This window comes from Phasianus colchicus, chromosome Z (assembly GCF_987193195.1).
Source record: "Phasianus colchicus chromosome Z, bPhaCol1.hap1.1, whole genome shotgun sequence".
Lineage (NCBI taxonomy): Eukaryota > Metazoa > Chordata > Aves > Galliformes > Phasianidae > Phasianus > Phasianus colchicus.
In genome coordinates, this window is record NC_143476.1 from 15,901,054 (window position 1) to 15,915,954 (window position 14,901).

Sequence of the window (14,901 nt, forward strand, 5' to 3'; positions counted from 1 at the left end):
GGGACCTAGACTGAAACATTACAAGGAAATTCCTTACTCAGAGAGTAGTGAGCTGCTGGCACGGACTGCCCAGAGAAGCTGTGGATGCCCCATCCCTGGGGGTGTTCAAGGCCAGGTTGGCTGGGGCTCTGTACAGCCTGATCTGGTGGTTGCAACCCTGACCATGGTAGGGCGTTGGAATTGGGTGGGCTGTAAGGTCCCTTCCAGTCCAAGCCATTCTATGATTTGTCAAGATAGAAATGATTACGTTTTGGTTTTTTGATGTACAAAACAGAAGAGTGAGATTATCCAATGCTGTCTAGATTATGAATGGTTTGGGTGGTTGTCACCTCTGGTGTCACCTCTGGTAAGTGACGTGATAGTGTTGCCTGGAAGTTTGTGTCTCATTTTTTACTGTGCCTGTTATGAACATGGATGTGTAATGTGTTTTTGCTTTCACACTAGGAGCTGTTACCAGTATTCGTAGACAGTACCTTTTTGCAGACACTTCTGCATATATTTCACGGATGCTTGCTTCTGTGGCTGGCAGTATTTTTTAATGCCCCCAAATACGTAAGCTAGATCCTATGGAGTTCACAGGATCTAGCTTATAAAGAGCAAACAGCTAATGCCCTTCCCACTGTATTCTCCTAAAGACAAACATTTTTTCTTGCAGTTGATACAGTCAGCTGGTTAGGGGAAGAACAGCTTGGAACTTCTCTGCAAAGAGCTGTGAAGTACACCCCAGGGTATACTTGAGGATACAGGATTGCTTATGTACAGGCTAGATTGACCCAGATATTAATACAGCAGAGGCCAGTGATGTAATGTGTGTGTAGATTTAGGCAGCTGACAGCAGAAAATGGTTAGCCATTTCACCTGTGCTGTCACACTATCCCACAGGGCTGCCATGTTTTGAGCACCAGGAGTGTGAAAACAAAGCTCTCCAAAGAAGGGCAGAAGAGAGGATCAAAAGTGATGGAGCAGCTCTGTTAAACAGATTAGGGCATGCCAGCTTGAGATGGTAAATGGGGGAAAAGGGCTGTGTGTCCTGGGAGGGCACAGTAAACTGATGAGTGATACGAAGATCAAAGGAAAAACGTGATCCATGAGTTGTGGGGCATGGAAGGCATTGTAAGGAAGCATGAGAGTGTAAATTAAAAAAAAAAAAAAAAAGCTTCACCTGAACTGTGAGGCACAAGTAGTAGAGCCACGCACTGTGGAAAAAGTAGACTTCCACTTTCATTTTGGCAAATTATACAAATGAGAAATATGCCCTATGCTATATAAAGATGCAAGTGGAAATGCCGTGTGAGTGAGGAACATGCCTCGTGAAAAATTAACAGAGTAGCTTTAGAGTTACTGTGAGCAAATGTTTGGTCTATGTACTGTACAAGGGTGAAAAATAAGCCACGTATTAAATGGATTAATGTAGTGTTGATTCTTTTCTATCAGGACAATTAACATGAGTAGAATATTTGCCCTACTTTAAACAGATAAGGAGGTACTCTATTCTGTTCTTCTTAAAATTGATGTTCCTATATATGGGTATATATGGGTAGCAGAGAGCACAAGATTTATTTCCTGAACGTTATGTAAATTTATGGCTGTGCCAGTTACTGTTTGAAAACGCTTTATGACCCATGTTCACTGTGAGTCTTTTCTTGTGTATGTTAATGAAAGTGGTCATATGAAGGATGCAGACATTTTGAAGTGCTAAGTGGGATGTGTGGCACATATAATGTCTTTGAAATATAAATTTTGGCTCACTGTGACCCCTGATTTTTGTGTGTGTGTGTACATTTGCCTGCATTTCTATTATATAAACATAAAAAATACATTTTATTACATTCTTTAGCAATAACTCCTTGTGCTGTCCCGACTTCCTTGGAGAATCAGTAATACGGGGTTTTTGTTTGTGTGTGTTACTATTTTATGATTTAAACCAGAGAAAATTACAGTGTAGAAGAGAATGACAGTCTCATGGGAGATGTGCACTTTTCATCAAACTGTGCTCTGGGCTCATAAATATCTGGGTAGCTCCTGTTTACTTAATAGAATTGCATGGGTGAAGTGTGGGATCAGATTTGGCACTGAGAGTCCAAAATAGGGAATTGACCTGTCTTGGGCTTGGTGGAGGCAGGTACATAACGGTGGAAATTCTACCAAAACAAATCTCAAAATGTTATAGCAGTTTTTATGTATAATTTCTGTTTGACTGAAACTTCAAATTTTCCTGGTTTTAAGTGTCTGTAATTTCATTTATTAAGTAAAAAATTTGAATGTATATGTGTATCAGTTACAGTGAAGTAAAATTGTCCACTAAATACTCTAGAAATATTTTAATCTATACTTTTTCTGAGAAAATGGAGCGAAAATAAATAAAATGAGTTGTCTTAACCAAAATATTTATTATATCTGGTTAGAAGATTGCTTTTAAGTTTGCGGATAATTTTGACATGAAAAAAGAAGTCCATGCATTTTTTTTCTTTTTTCATGATGAACAAGGGATTTTTTTATGTCATTTGAAAAAGGGAGGCATCCTCACTGGAATAGCTATATCTCATCTGTCAAGTCTCCACATCTGAGCTTGTGATACAAAAGAATGAAAATGAGGTCATTGTTGGAGGAGAAGTTATAAGAAGCAGATTTAATCTTTCACTGTGGTTTGCCAGATACCTTTTCCCACCCTTGAGTTGTGCAGAGAGTGTTGTGAACGAGACTTAAATTCTACCCATGGCATGTGTGAGTGACAGTTGGATTTGCTTCAGGTTTGTGTTTACTGGCTACTTGTACCCTTGAATTACTTTTGATGAAATCTTTACTAATTGCTGTCACCAGTTCAAATATTCTGTTATGAATTTGCCATTGAGGCGGAGTTCACTGCAAATTTGACAGCTGTTGGCATTTATAGTTGGAGAGACCTGCAGTATAAATGGTTTGGGAAAAAAACTGAAGCCACTTAAACAAGATACTGTGCTGACACAACAGACAGTGATATCATGTTGGGTTATTAGTGCACTGAACAACAAAGGAAAGCATTCATTCTGAATGGAGTAATATATATCCAGATGTTACTAAAATACCAGAAAACCTAGCTACATAAATTCTTATTCTGTAAACAGATTGAAGAGGGTCAGCTGTGCAATCTTATCTCTGTTAGTGTAATTGATAATAAACATTTATTAGTGTTTATTTTGACCTTTTCAGTGTTTGTGCAACAAAGGTTCCGCTGCTTAAAGAATTAGCATTGTAGTGACTCAAAAAGAGAAACACGTCGAGGTAATTGAATTTCACAAAGCCTAGTTTGTAAATGTGCTGTGCTGTCTGCTTCTTTTTGGGTAGATGGAATTAGGAAGGAGCTTGGGGCATCATCTTACGATGAAGAAATCTTGCATAAGGTGTTCTGGTAGTTGGTACCAGATATGAATGTGCAAATAACCAGTATTGGAGGAATAGAAGATGCTGGAGGTCACGTTTGGTTTTTTAGTCTTTCAGCTCACTGGTTTGATCTGGGAGAAAAGCTAGTGAAGCTTGTTGCTTTAATGCAGTGTTTTGACATTTTTATTTCATTGTGGGTTTTTTTGCTGTTGTTGTTGTTTGGTTGGTTTTTGTTTTTCTAGAATGATGAATTAGTTTTTAACTAGAAATTTTAAATGAGAGATTTGTTTTAAATGAGTTTTTGCCATAGAGAGCAAAAACTTAATTGGGACAGACCGACACAATGTTTGTGGACAGAAGAAATGTTTGTTAGGCTGGCACATAGAAATTGTGCTTGGGGTTTTTTCTGAGGCTTTTTTTATTTTTATTTTTTAAGAATTAAGGATAGTTGTTTATTTGTACTTTTTAAAAAAATGAGAAAAACAAAAGACTGACGTGCTGGAATCCAGCTAAACAGATGCTTTCCTGTTGCAAGCAAACTCCTTTAACGGCCTTACAGTAACTGATGTTTTGAACCTTTGTAGCACACTAATTTCTGAAGATGATTCACTGCAGAGAATTATCAGGGCTATATTTTTAACAGTGATTTATTTCCTGATTGTTAAAATTGTTGTTTTGCTAATAGCACCCAATGCAATAGACATGCCGACAGGAAGTAACGCTAAGTCTCCAGTTGTTTGCCGTCTGATCTCCAGGTTCTCAGAGAAATCAGTCAGTTTTTCTCTTGTTATTGACCTGGTAATAAGAAAGAGCAGAGAATGAAAGATGCACAACTGGAAATGCTGAAGTGTTGTTTTTGCATGCAGTACTCAAAAAAAAAAAAAAAAAAAAACTTTTTACAAACATTTTTTGTGCATAACTAGAAGGAAATTGTGGAAGTTTCTACAGGAACTAATATAGTAGCACAGGTAATTTTCCTAGCTAATAATATGCATTAAGTTTGAAGAAATCAGTTTCTTGTAGCAAAATTCCAGGTCCAGGTTTGAGCTGGTTAGCTGATGGAAACTGCAAGTCAAAATAACTGTGATCTGCCCCCAAATGACAAGACTGGGCATGGGGAAATCACTTGTGCTAACCTGGAATTGTGAGACACTGGTCTAGGAGTGTAGCATTGATGAGTTTAAGATCCATTGTCAGGAGTGCAAAGGTGCTTGCTACAAATGAAGTATTGATTGTAGTATGCTGTCTTTCAAAAAAAAAAACAAACATGAAAAAAGCCAGGGCTATCATGTTGTCTGGGTGGTCACTGTTATCTCTGACACCCTGGAGGATGTGTAAATGGTTTAATTACAGGTGTGGGCAGTTCTTGGAAGAATTGCCACTTTGATTTCTGTGAGGAGGAAATGACCTGTGATTAAAGCAGGAGGGAGGGGAAGAATGTGGGCATATCAGAGGTGCAGCTAACCCTGCAGCAGTGGGGACTGCAGTGATTTTGCTAAATATGTACTTGATCATCCAGAGAATTTTGCCTCCACAGTCTGGAGCTCTAAAGTTGTCTAGTTGTGTTTAAGAATTGCTTTAGAGTTGTGGTTTTGTAAGCCACATGGTGGACATTCTGTTAAAACACTTTAGTGCAAGAGGTGATTAAGAGTAGTCAGAAAGATGCTTTCTTTCTCCAAACAGCGAACAATTGAGCAAGTATGTTACGGGGAGTTCAGCTGATGGATTTGATGTTTAATATTCTTTGCTTTATTTTGTTCTTACTGCATCATCAGTTTTTGGCGTATTGCCAAATGATGTTGTTGAATTGGGTGGTTGTGTCTCTAAATTGATGGTGACAGCAGATCACATGTATCATTTTGGAGGTGAAGACCCATTGTAAATACAACTCTGTTGTAAGTCCTCAGATTCGATCTTCAGAATCCAGAGGTTATTTTCTAGCTGAGTTCTGAACATGAAAACCACGGGAAGCGTGATTTTGCTACTACTAAGTAGCATTTATTTTTTCTGGCTCAGAGGTGGCAATCTATGTCACAGGATCTGGTTTGTTCTTGGAAAAGACTGAGTGTGAAAGACCTAGTTAATGTGATAGAAAAAAAATGATGGGGCTCTTGGAAAACAAATCGATGTATATGACATCTCTGACATCTGTTGTAACCAGCAGTAGAGGTGGGCCACCAAAATGCTTAATGCAGTGAATTGAGTGAGGTACATTCTTGGGGTTAGTTTTCCACTTCCTTTTTTCCTGCTGCATCAGGATGGTCCTAGCAAACCGCTGAGGAACAGAGAAAGGGTTTTAGAGGCAGTAAGGGTCCATGTTGAACCTCACTGCTTTTTTCCCTCCTTAGTTCAGTTTCTTTGATTGTGTTGGGCAGAACTGGAGGACAAGATAAAGGTATTTTTGCTCTTCCCATCAATTCAAAAAACAGATAAAATATAAAAATAAAAATGTAAAATTAAAAACAGAGAACATATCTTGCTTGAATTGTATTAAGAATCTTCCAGCCAGAAATTGTAAGGTCAGTAGGAATGTTAAATAAATTGACTGAAGTGGGATCAAATTCTGCTTAACGTAACCATTTATAGCTTTATGTAGCTTACAGTGGTGGTTTATCATTTTTTAATTATTATTTTGGAATTAAGAAAGGCTACCCAGTGTTTGCAGACGATGTGTTGAGATTAAGGTGAAATGAAGACAGTATTTTGTCCCAGGCAGGATCTCCTGACCACCAAATTTCCATCCCTTGCATTAATGTTACACTGTTCCCTGCAAATAGCTGGAAATGGAAATGGCAGTGGGCTCCTCCTTTGAAGGTGAAAGCAAAGCTGATTCTTCAAACATAATGGGAAAGTCAGGTGAGAGCCTGTCCGTGCTGACATGGGCGCTGCCCTGCAGTGGGACACTTAAAATTGTTAAGAATTCCAGAAAAGTAAAATCTGCAAAGTGTAGTTTTCCTCTGCAGTCCTCAGCTTCAGATGTTTGCATCTTTTGGTTACTTTTGGGCCATCTGTTTAGATTTTTCTCCTCGTGATACCAAAACTTTCATTCCCAGGATGGTGTGAACATCTGTTACAGTAGGAGTAGGGCCGTTAGTCTAGCTTTCAGGCAGACTCATGATGTACAGATTTGCACATGCTCTGTTCATGAAGTGTGAATTGTCTGAGTAGTTCGTCAGATGATGATGTATTCCATGGATAAGTCTTTTGTTTTTAATGATGTTCTGAAATGGATCACACTATGGAATAGTGTCAGATTATCTCTTCCATGACCTTTTTGAACACTCCTAGCATATTTTCTTTATTAAACACTTTTCACAGATGAGGCAAGACTTTGTGTTCTCTTGGCATGGAATCGTAGCATCGTAGAATGGCTTGGGTTGGAAGGGACCCCATCATCAAGTTCGAGTTCCCCTGCCACAGGCTGTGCCATCAACCCCCAGATCTAGTTCTAGACCAGGTTCCCCAGGGCCCCATCCAACCTGGACTTCAACACCTTCAGGGATGGAGCATCCACAGTATCCCTGGGCAGCCTGTTCCAGCACCTCATCACCCTCTCTGTAACTATCTTCCCCCCAACATCTAATCTAAACCTTCCCTCCTTGAGCTTGAAACCATTCCCCCTTGTCCTGTCACTATCTGAGTTACAAGTTGATTCCTCTCCTTTGTATAATCCCCTTTTAAATACTGGAAGGCTGCAATAAAGTCTCCTCGCAGCCTTCTATTCTCCAGGCTGAACAAGCCCAGCTCCCTCAGTTTTCATGGGAGGTACTGCAGCCCTTTGATCATCCTGGTGACCCTCCTCTGGACCCTCTCCAACAGCTCCACATCTTTCCTGTACTGGGGGCTCCAGACCTGGACATAGTACTCCAGATGGGGCCTTACGAGGGTAGACTAGAGAGGGGCATCACCTCCGTGTCCTTGCTGGCCACCTCTCTTCTGATGGAGCCCAGGATGCCATTGGCCTTCCAACCTGCAAGAGCACTTTGCTGGCTCGTGTTCCATTTTTCATGCACCAGGACCTCCAGGTCATTCTCTACAGAGCTACTCTCAAGGAGTTCTTCTCCCAGTCTGCATACGTATTTGGGATTCCTCTGACCCAAGTGCAAAACCTTGCACTTTGCTGTGTTGAACCTTACTAGGTTCACATGGGCCCACCTTTTGAGTTCGTTGATGTCCTTCTGGCTGTCCTTCTAACGTGTCAACCGCACTAATGCGTCAGCTTGATGTCATTGGCAAACTTGCTGAGGGTGCACTCGAGCCCATCATCAGTGTCATTGGTGAAGATGCTGAAAAGTATGATGGAGGGTATGATTTGGTTGTTTGTTTTTTAAGAAATAGTTTGAAATATTAAGAAGTGCATTAAGTGCACAGAAATGTTAATTTTAAAAAGAATATCCATTTAAATTGTTTATAAATAGCTTAAACAGATTGAATACATCTTCTGCAGCTTTTTCAAATTAAAGTATGCCTTACAAACATTTGGTCTTTGTTGTTCTAGAATTTGGATAGTTTCTTGGCTTGAGTTGACACATTATTTGTTTAATGTTGCACAATCATATGATGTAATTGTATAGTGTCTAATATAATGACAATTGCTTCAGCAGGAGAGTCACAAAATGTCCATTTTATATGTCATTTAATTTTTTAATTCATTAACGTGTAACAGTTGTTTGAAACGTAGAGTTTTAGGTCATGTTGGTAGTTACATCCAACAGTTCAGTGACTTTGCTTTTTTAAGCATTTTGAGTTTGCCATAGGTAATTAGTTACAGGGCAGATGACTGTGATATTTTGGGGTTGTGCTCTAGAGATCACACAGCTGAAATTGCCTAGGGAATATTGAGCTGTCCTGTCACTGCTTCTGGGATATGGTTGTTCTTTACACTTTTCCATTTTACCTTGTCAATACATCGCAGAAATGGGCCTCAGTTATATTTATTCCATCAGTTGTACCATAAAAATACACATTTCATGGATCATGAGCAAGGAAAGAAGGAAGAAGAAAACCCAGTGTATAGAACTGAGAAGAATTTTTTTTTTCACATAACAATCACTTTAAGCAAGCGTATTATTTGCATGTGGAGCTGTATCTGTGCTATTTGATGAAATGTAAACTTGACAGCACTTTCATTATATTTACCACAAATGTCTGTGACTCCAATTTTTAACTACTCTCTGATGGAGGCTTTAAAGCTTTGTGTATGTTATCTTTTGTTGTCTTGTTTTTTGAAGATGTTTCCTAGTTGTGTGAACCTATGGTGTAATTTTTGATACTATTTTTCTGTGTAAGGTTTTTCCTCTTTTACTTTCACTGTGTAAGGTTTAAATGTACCTGTTATGTGTTAACGTGATGTGTTCTCATCCATCTCAGCAGCTGAGTGCCTGGCTTGTCTAAGCTTTTTCTGGACTAACCCTGACATTGTTGTCTCCTGCTGTTAAGTAGTGAGTTACCAGTTTACAGCTCTGGAACTCCTGAATGCGGAATTTAAAAAGGTTTTGTATTTCTTCCTGAATGCTTATCATTTTAAGCTCATGTTACCAATTTTTTTATTTCCTTGTATGTAATTGTAAATTCTGGTAGGTTTAGTCTCATCACCTTTGTGGTGGGTGTCAGAAAATACAGTACATGGGCACTTGCTTTGCCCCATCTGTAGTTCTTGAGTGAGATTCTGACTGAGCTTTGTGTGCTGTACTAAAAACTCCCCATCTCTCATATTACAAAGCAGCTGGAATTTCCAAATCCTGTGTAGTGCCATTTGAGAAGAAAAGATTTGATAGGTTTTCAGAGATCAGGCAGCATTATCAACATCTGATCAGGTATGCTTGTGTATACAGAATGCCATTGAATGAGTTGTAGGAAAACACAGAAAAAATCTGTGTTATGGATTATTTGCACTAAACTACACAAAGTATAAATGGAAATAGAGGGGCGGATGTCAGAGTCTAGTATTCTCTGACCAGAATCTTTTAGAAATTCCATGTCTGAAGGGTGATGTTCAGAATTAAATGCACTTATTATATGTTTAAATAAAAATAAGTACACTGATGCATATGTTCTAATAAACAGGCAAGATTGTACTGGATATAAAATACGGTTTATGTGTTTCAGTAAACAGCTTGTTTTTGTGCTCGCATAGAATTTTGTAGAAACTATAGCTTTGAGCTAAGATGGGTGTTGCATTTTTTTTAGTAGTGGTGTGCATCTATTTTCTTTACTGAAAGAATCCTTCATTTCATTTGCTTGTGGCAGATAAATAAGTTTTTGCCTGTTTGATTCCTTTTTAGTCATTGCTTTACATGTGTTGACCTTCTTGTCCTGTTGGACAGGCTAGATTCATTGTCATCACATAGTGGTTTTTTTTTTTTGTGAGAATTTATTTTTCTCTGTGTTGGATCAATATAAAATCTATTCACGATGTTGGCTGTGAACTGTTTTTTCCGTGGTGCTCAGCTGGATCTTTTTGGGAGCTGTTGTTTGAAAGTTTAGACTGGTACATTGTACAGAGAATATTCCACGTGGTATCTAAGTTAATTATTACAAATGACAAAGTTTTTGTTTTGTGGTCTGTGCCTACTAAGAGGCAGCCCACTCTGAGCTATAAGCATCCGACATTAGTGCTGGTGATAGCCACTCTACCTGGCCTGTCCTTGTTTGCTGAAGGGGAAAAAAAGGGCTGTGTGCCACATGGCTATTTCGGTCCTCTCTTTCTTAGGTCTCATATTCTTAAATAATTCTGGACCACTAAACAGGATTTTGTTTTCAGTCCAATTTTTTTTTGGTTGTTTTCAGTAGATCCTCGTTCAGATGTTTCCTGTTTGTGTTACAGCACTGCAGAAGATCTGCATGCCAGTGCCCACCCTGTTGAATTCTATAGGAATGTGAGGGGAACCTGGGCTGAATATTCATGGCTCAAGGAAAGATGCTACAATACTTTCTAACAACTCTTCTGAGGAATTGCAGAGGAGATTCTGGTACTGCCCAGAACAGACAGATACACCAATCTGCTAACCTTATTTTTTATCATAGTAGTAGCTGGAGGCACCACTTACATACTATTTACTGCTGTGTGTACTGGGTGTGCTGCAGCTGAGGAGTGTCAGAAGCAGCCTTTCTCTCTGTGTAGTGACTTCACATTGGCTGGTTTGCCATTTCTCTTAAACTGATTTTTTGGGGGTTCCTTCCTTTTTTTTTTTTTCTTTGTTTTTTCCCCTCCTCTAAGTACATAGAAGCTGACTGGGATCAAGCTAGGAAAGGATCATTTTGGATAGCAAAAGAATTTCTCTGTAATTAGCAAAGTAGTTCTTTTGTTGCTTTGATTGAAGGGGCAGATACATCCTGCCTGCTGGATACCCTTGTGTGGTAGGGGCTGTCAGACCAGGCCAGGCAGCAGTGTTGCTATTAAGCTAGATAGAATTTGTGCTGGTTCTCACCTGGTTTGGAATGGCAGGGCACACGAAGAAGACCTGGGCTGATCCTGGTGTGTGAAGGGAACAAAGGCAAATCCATAGGAAGTCAGCTTCATTAGTTCTGCTGCTCAGTGAACCAGTAGTTTTTCATTGATGGTGTCATTTTTATATTACGGCTCCATGCGTGTGAACATTATAAGTCTGGCATTTAATTAAAACCGTAGCTGGAGATCATCTAATTATGGTGTACAAAAAGGAATTACCCCTACTTGACTACATACCATTATTTTATTCAATTTAGAGAACTGTAGCCATTTTTTTCATGTATGATTTGAAAGCTGTGATAGAGGATGCAAGATTTGATGTACAAACTGGTGGGCTTCATTTCAGCATTTCTCCTCTGTTAAGGGAAAATGGTAAAATAGTGACTTTTAAATTTACCATCTTTCCTGAAAATTGCAGGTCAGTTATGAACAGATTGACACACTTTGGCTGGTTCTTGTTTCACCTCTCTGTAAAAGCAGTGCACTGTTTCCTGTGGTAGGAAGGACAGCCTTTTAAGATTCAGGGAGTTTCTGAGCGTATTAAGATATTTCAGCACAGCATATTTGAAAGAAGATAGATAGTAGGCTTGAACTACTCTTTTTTCACTTGAAAAATGAGTCTGTCTTAAGAACCTCAAACATACTATGGCATAAGATTGCATATGTGTATATATTATGCTGAAATAAGTAATGGCATGCAAAACGTTTTGTAGCTGTTGTAATAAAAATATTTTAGACAGCTGACAAATGAGAATGTCCAGTGCATCTAGTCACATAGTTATTCTGCAGTCACAATAGCAGAACTCACATCTGAAGTCTTTGTACAGATAAGTTTCATGTCCTCATGCCAGAAGTGGCCTTTTCTGTAACACTGGAAGTACTGTATGTCAAGTTGTCTCTAAGTGAATCTAGTCTCTTTTCTGTATTACAACTACTTTCACATTTCAGTACATGAAAACATGTGATTTTGCTGTTTTTTGCTATCAGAAAGGCAAAACTCGTATCAGAATAGGACCTATTAGTTGACTGACTAGAAATGGAAAAAGAAAAATTATGTAACTCCATAAAATGTCAGACTACATGAAAACCTGAAACTGATTGGAAGTCTAGCAGCGCTATTTGTGTTTCAGTCCAAGTCCTGGCAGCAGAGCAATATTTGCCGAGTTACTTGGGTCAGTGTGAAGGATCTCTGTAGTTTTCATATCCAGTATTACTTAAAGAGTTGTTTTTGTACTACTACAAAGAATGACTTCAGTGATACTGGCTAGTTTCCTCATGGAATTTTCTGCTGTACATGTCAGTGTGTATCACGGAATTCTAGTTGCTACCTGTGCTGCAGTGATGGAAGGGATACTGAGGAAAAAAAGAGACTATAAATGAGTTTGGATTTTTTTTAGAAGATTTATTCTTGATTTCTAAGTTATGTAGCTAGGGTAACTTAATTATGTGGTTTATCCTATATATGCTTCCACATGTGATTGATTAAATACAGAGTCACAAAATCATAGAATCAGTCCACCATGGTCACTGCAGTCATGGATAAGTGATGCTTCTTAGTAAACACAGAATCATAGAATATCCCAAATTGGAAGAGACTCACAGAGAGTGCAACCCCTGGCTCTACACAGCACCTCCCTAAATTCAGACCCTATGTCTGAGAGTATTGTCAGAATGCTCCCCAAACTTACACACTCTGGGCTGTGCCTACTGCCCTGGGTGCTGTTCCGTGCCCACCACCCTCTGCTAAATAACCTTTGCCTGTCACCCCCCTGAGTCTCCTGTGATGCAGCCCGTGCTGTTCCCTTGGGTCCTGTCTCTGTCACAGCAGCACAGATATAAGCAGAGATAAGTATCTTTCATCAAAATAATATCTTGCAGAGGGAATAACAGTTCACATTCTCAGGATGTAGCTTCATAAGTTAGAAGTATTGAAGCTCACTGATATGAGATAGAAAAAAAAATAACAGTAAAGCAGTTCAAAATGAAGTAGGCAGTAGTTGCAAAATAAAATTGAATCCTGTGCATGGAGTTATTCACTACACTGATAACCTTTATTATCTCTGAATGCATCAAAACATGGCACACCTTCTTTTATAACACAAATCTGAGCTGACATCTAATATAAGGTGTTAAAAAACAGTGCTCAAGCTGCTTGCTTTTAAGCGAATGTTGGGATTCATGCACATATTCACAGTGTATTACTTTTCATTACACTTGTCCTTATAATGTGTTTCCTGAAGGAACATCTGGATTGTCTGGAGAAGACAGTTCAGTGATAAAAGGGAGTCGAAATATGTGAACTACTTTTTGACTTCCATTTTCTAAAGCTCCTGTTAATTACTCAGAAATCCACAGATGCTCTGACTACTGTATAATACCATATCTTTCAAATTCTTCTGCTATAATGCTTGTTACTAGATTAATTTTTTTCTCTATTCTTTGTCTTCCAGCTTCATTTAGCAGCCCTGGCATCATTAAAGGGAGACATTGTGGAACTTAATAAACGTCTACAACAAACAGAAAGAGAACGTGACCTGCTGGAGAAGAAACTGGCAAAAGCACAGGTGAGCAACAGTTAAAATTCTGAAGATAGTCAGTGGTTTTCTGTCGTCCTAGTTCTTCAGAGAGGTGTATGATGTGTGGGGAAAGGATGAAAGATCTTAACAGTGTCATGATTGAAAAGAATTTTAAGACTGTATGAAGCATGATTACCAAGGGTTTTAAGTTCTACATGCTGATAATATTCTTTTATAAAGTACCAAGAAATAATTGGATTGATTTTGTTTGAAGCCAACATAAACAGGCTCTTTAAATAGTGAACACTTTAAATTACTTTAGAAAATAGAAACTGTAGTTCTCAGTGGATTAGGTAGCTGATCAGAGTCTTTTAGTCTTGAGTGAGACTCACACAGCACAAATTAACACAATGAAAGTCTATTGCCAATCGTCAGCACTTTGATGTTAATATGAGAAATGATTAGTGATCTCAGTCTAGCTTCTAGTAAGCCAGTTTATGTATCTCTGTTATGGAAAACACAGTCAGTGGAAAGCCAAAGGATAAGTGAACTCTGGTGCTATCTTGGCTCTTAAGGGATTTATTTTTTTTTCAGATCTAGATAAATGTAGAGTGTCAAATGCAAACAGGGAAATAACTATTGTATCTAGTATTTCTCCTGTAAACAAAACCTCTGTTTTCAGGTACTGTTACTCTGGCAATTACCTTTTATAAGTACTTTACCATTTAAAACAACTGCAAAGTATGTATACATTTACACTTTCAGAGAGCCAGACAAAGCATTTTGTCTTCTAAAGTATCACATCTTACGTGTTATCCAGATAGGTTGCGGAATCTTCAGCTTTGAAAGTACTTAAAAGCCATCTGGACCTGTTCTGCTGTAAGTTACCTTCCTTCAGTGGGTATGGTTAGAGAATTAACCTCAAGAGATCAAGCCCAGCCACTCTGTGATTCTGCAAGTTTACAGTCTTTGGTTATCAGGGCATTTTGGTAGAGTCCTCTAACTGTGTATTATTTAAACTCAGGCCAGATGTAGAAATATTTAAATAATCTACATTTTAAGGCTTTTACTTCAGTCCTTAAAACATTCTCTTGTATTTTTTTAGCTATTTTGAGTTTTGTAAACAATGCTCTTATTCCAGCCCATCAATACAGCATACTGAAGTAAAAAACATTGTCCCTTTCATTCCCTTTGATCTGTGAGCCAGAGACACACACATTATTTATAGCTATAATCCTGAGATCATTTTGAACTTACATTGCTCTCTGAAAGCAGGTCCTTTTTCTGAGGTACAGCTTGATATTTGGCTGCATTTAGCAATCATTAAGCTGTCCACTGTACCAAAAAAGTCTTTATGATTCTGCGTGACTGTGTTGATGTGGTTGTTATTTTTAACTCTTCAGGGTATTGTGCTAAATATAGATTTTTTTGTTAGTGTTCTACATTTATTTCCTGGTCTTTATTAAAAAATACATGCCATATCTCAGCCAGTGAAGAGTACCCTGTCCGTGCTCTCATACAATGATGATCCCCGCTGATGATGACTCTGTTAGCTCTGTTAGCATGATTTTTTAC

At 38.5% G+C, this 14,901-nt stretch overlaps 1 protein-coding gene across 3 annotated transcripts in view; it reads left to right on the forward strand.

The window, feature by feature from the left end:
• Positions 1-14,901, forward strand: part of MCC (MCC regulator of Wnt signaling pathway) — a 182,413-nt gene that overhangs the window by 106,134 nt on the left and 61,378 nt on the right. For all 3 annotated transcript variants that reach the window (XM_090132372.1, XM_031609899.2, XM_090132373.1), the window contains one exon: positions 13,261-13,374. In XM_090132372.1, the coding sequence (XP_089988498.1) occupies positions 13,261-13,374 (114 nt within the window). The remainder of the gene's footprint in view (positions 1-13,260; positions 13,375-14,901) is intronic.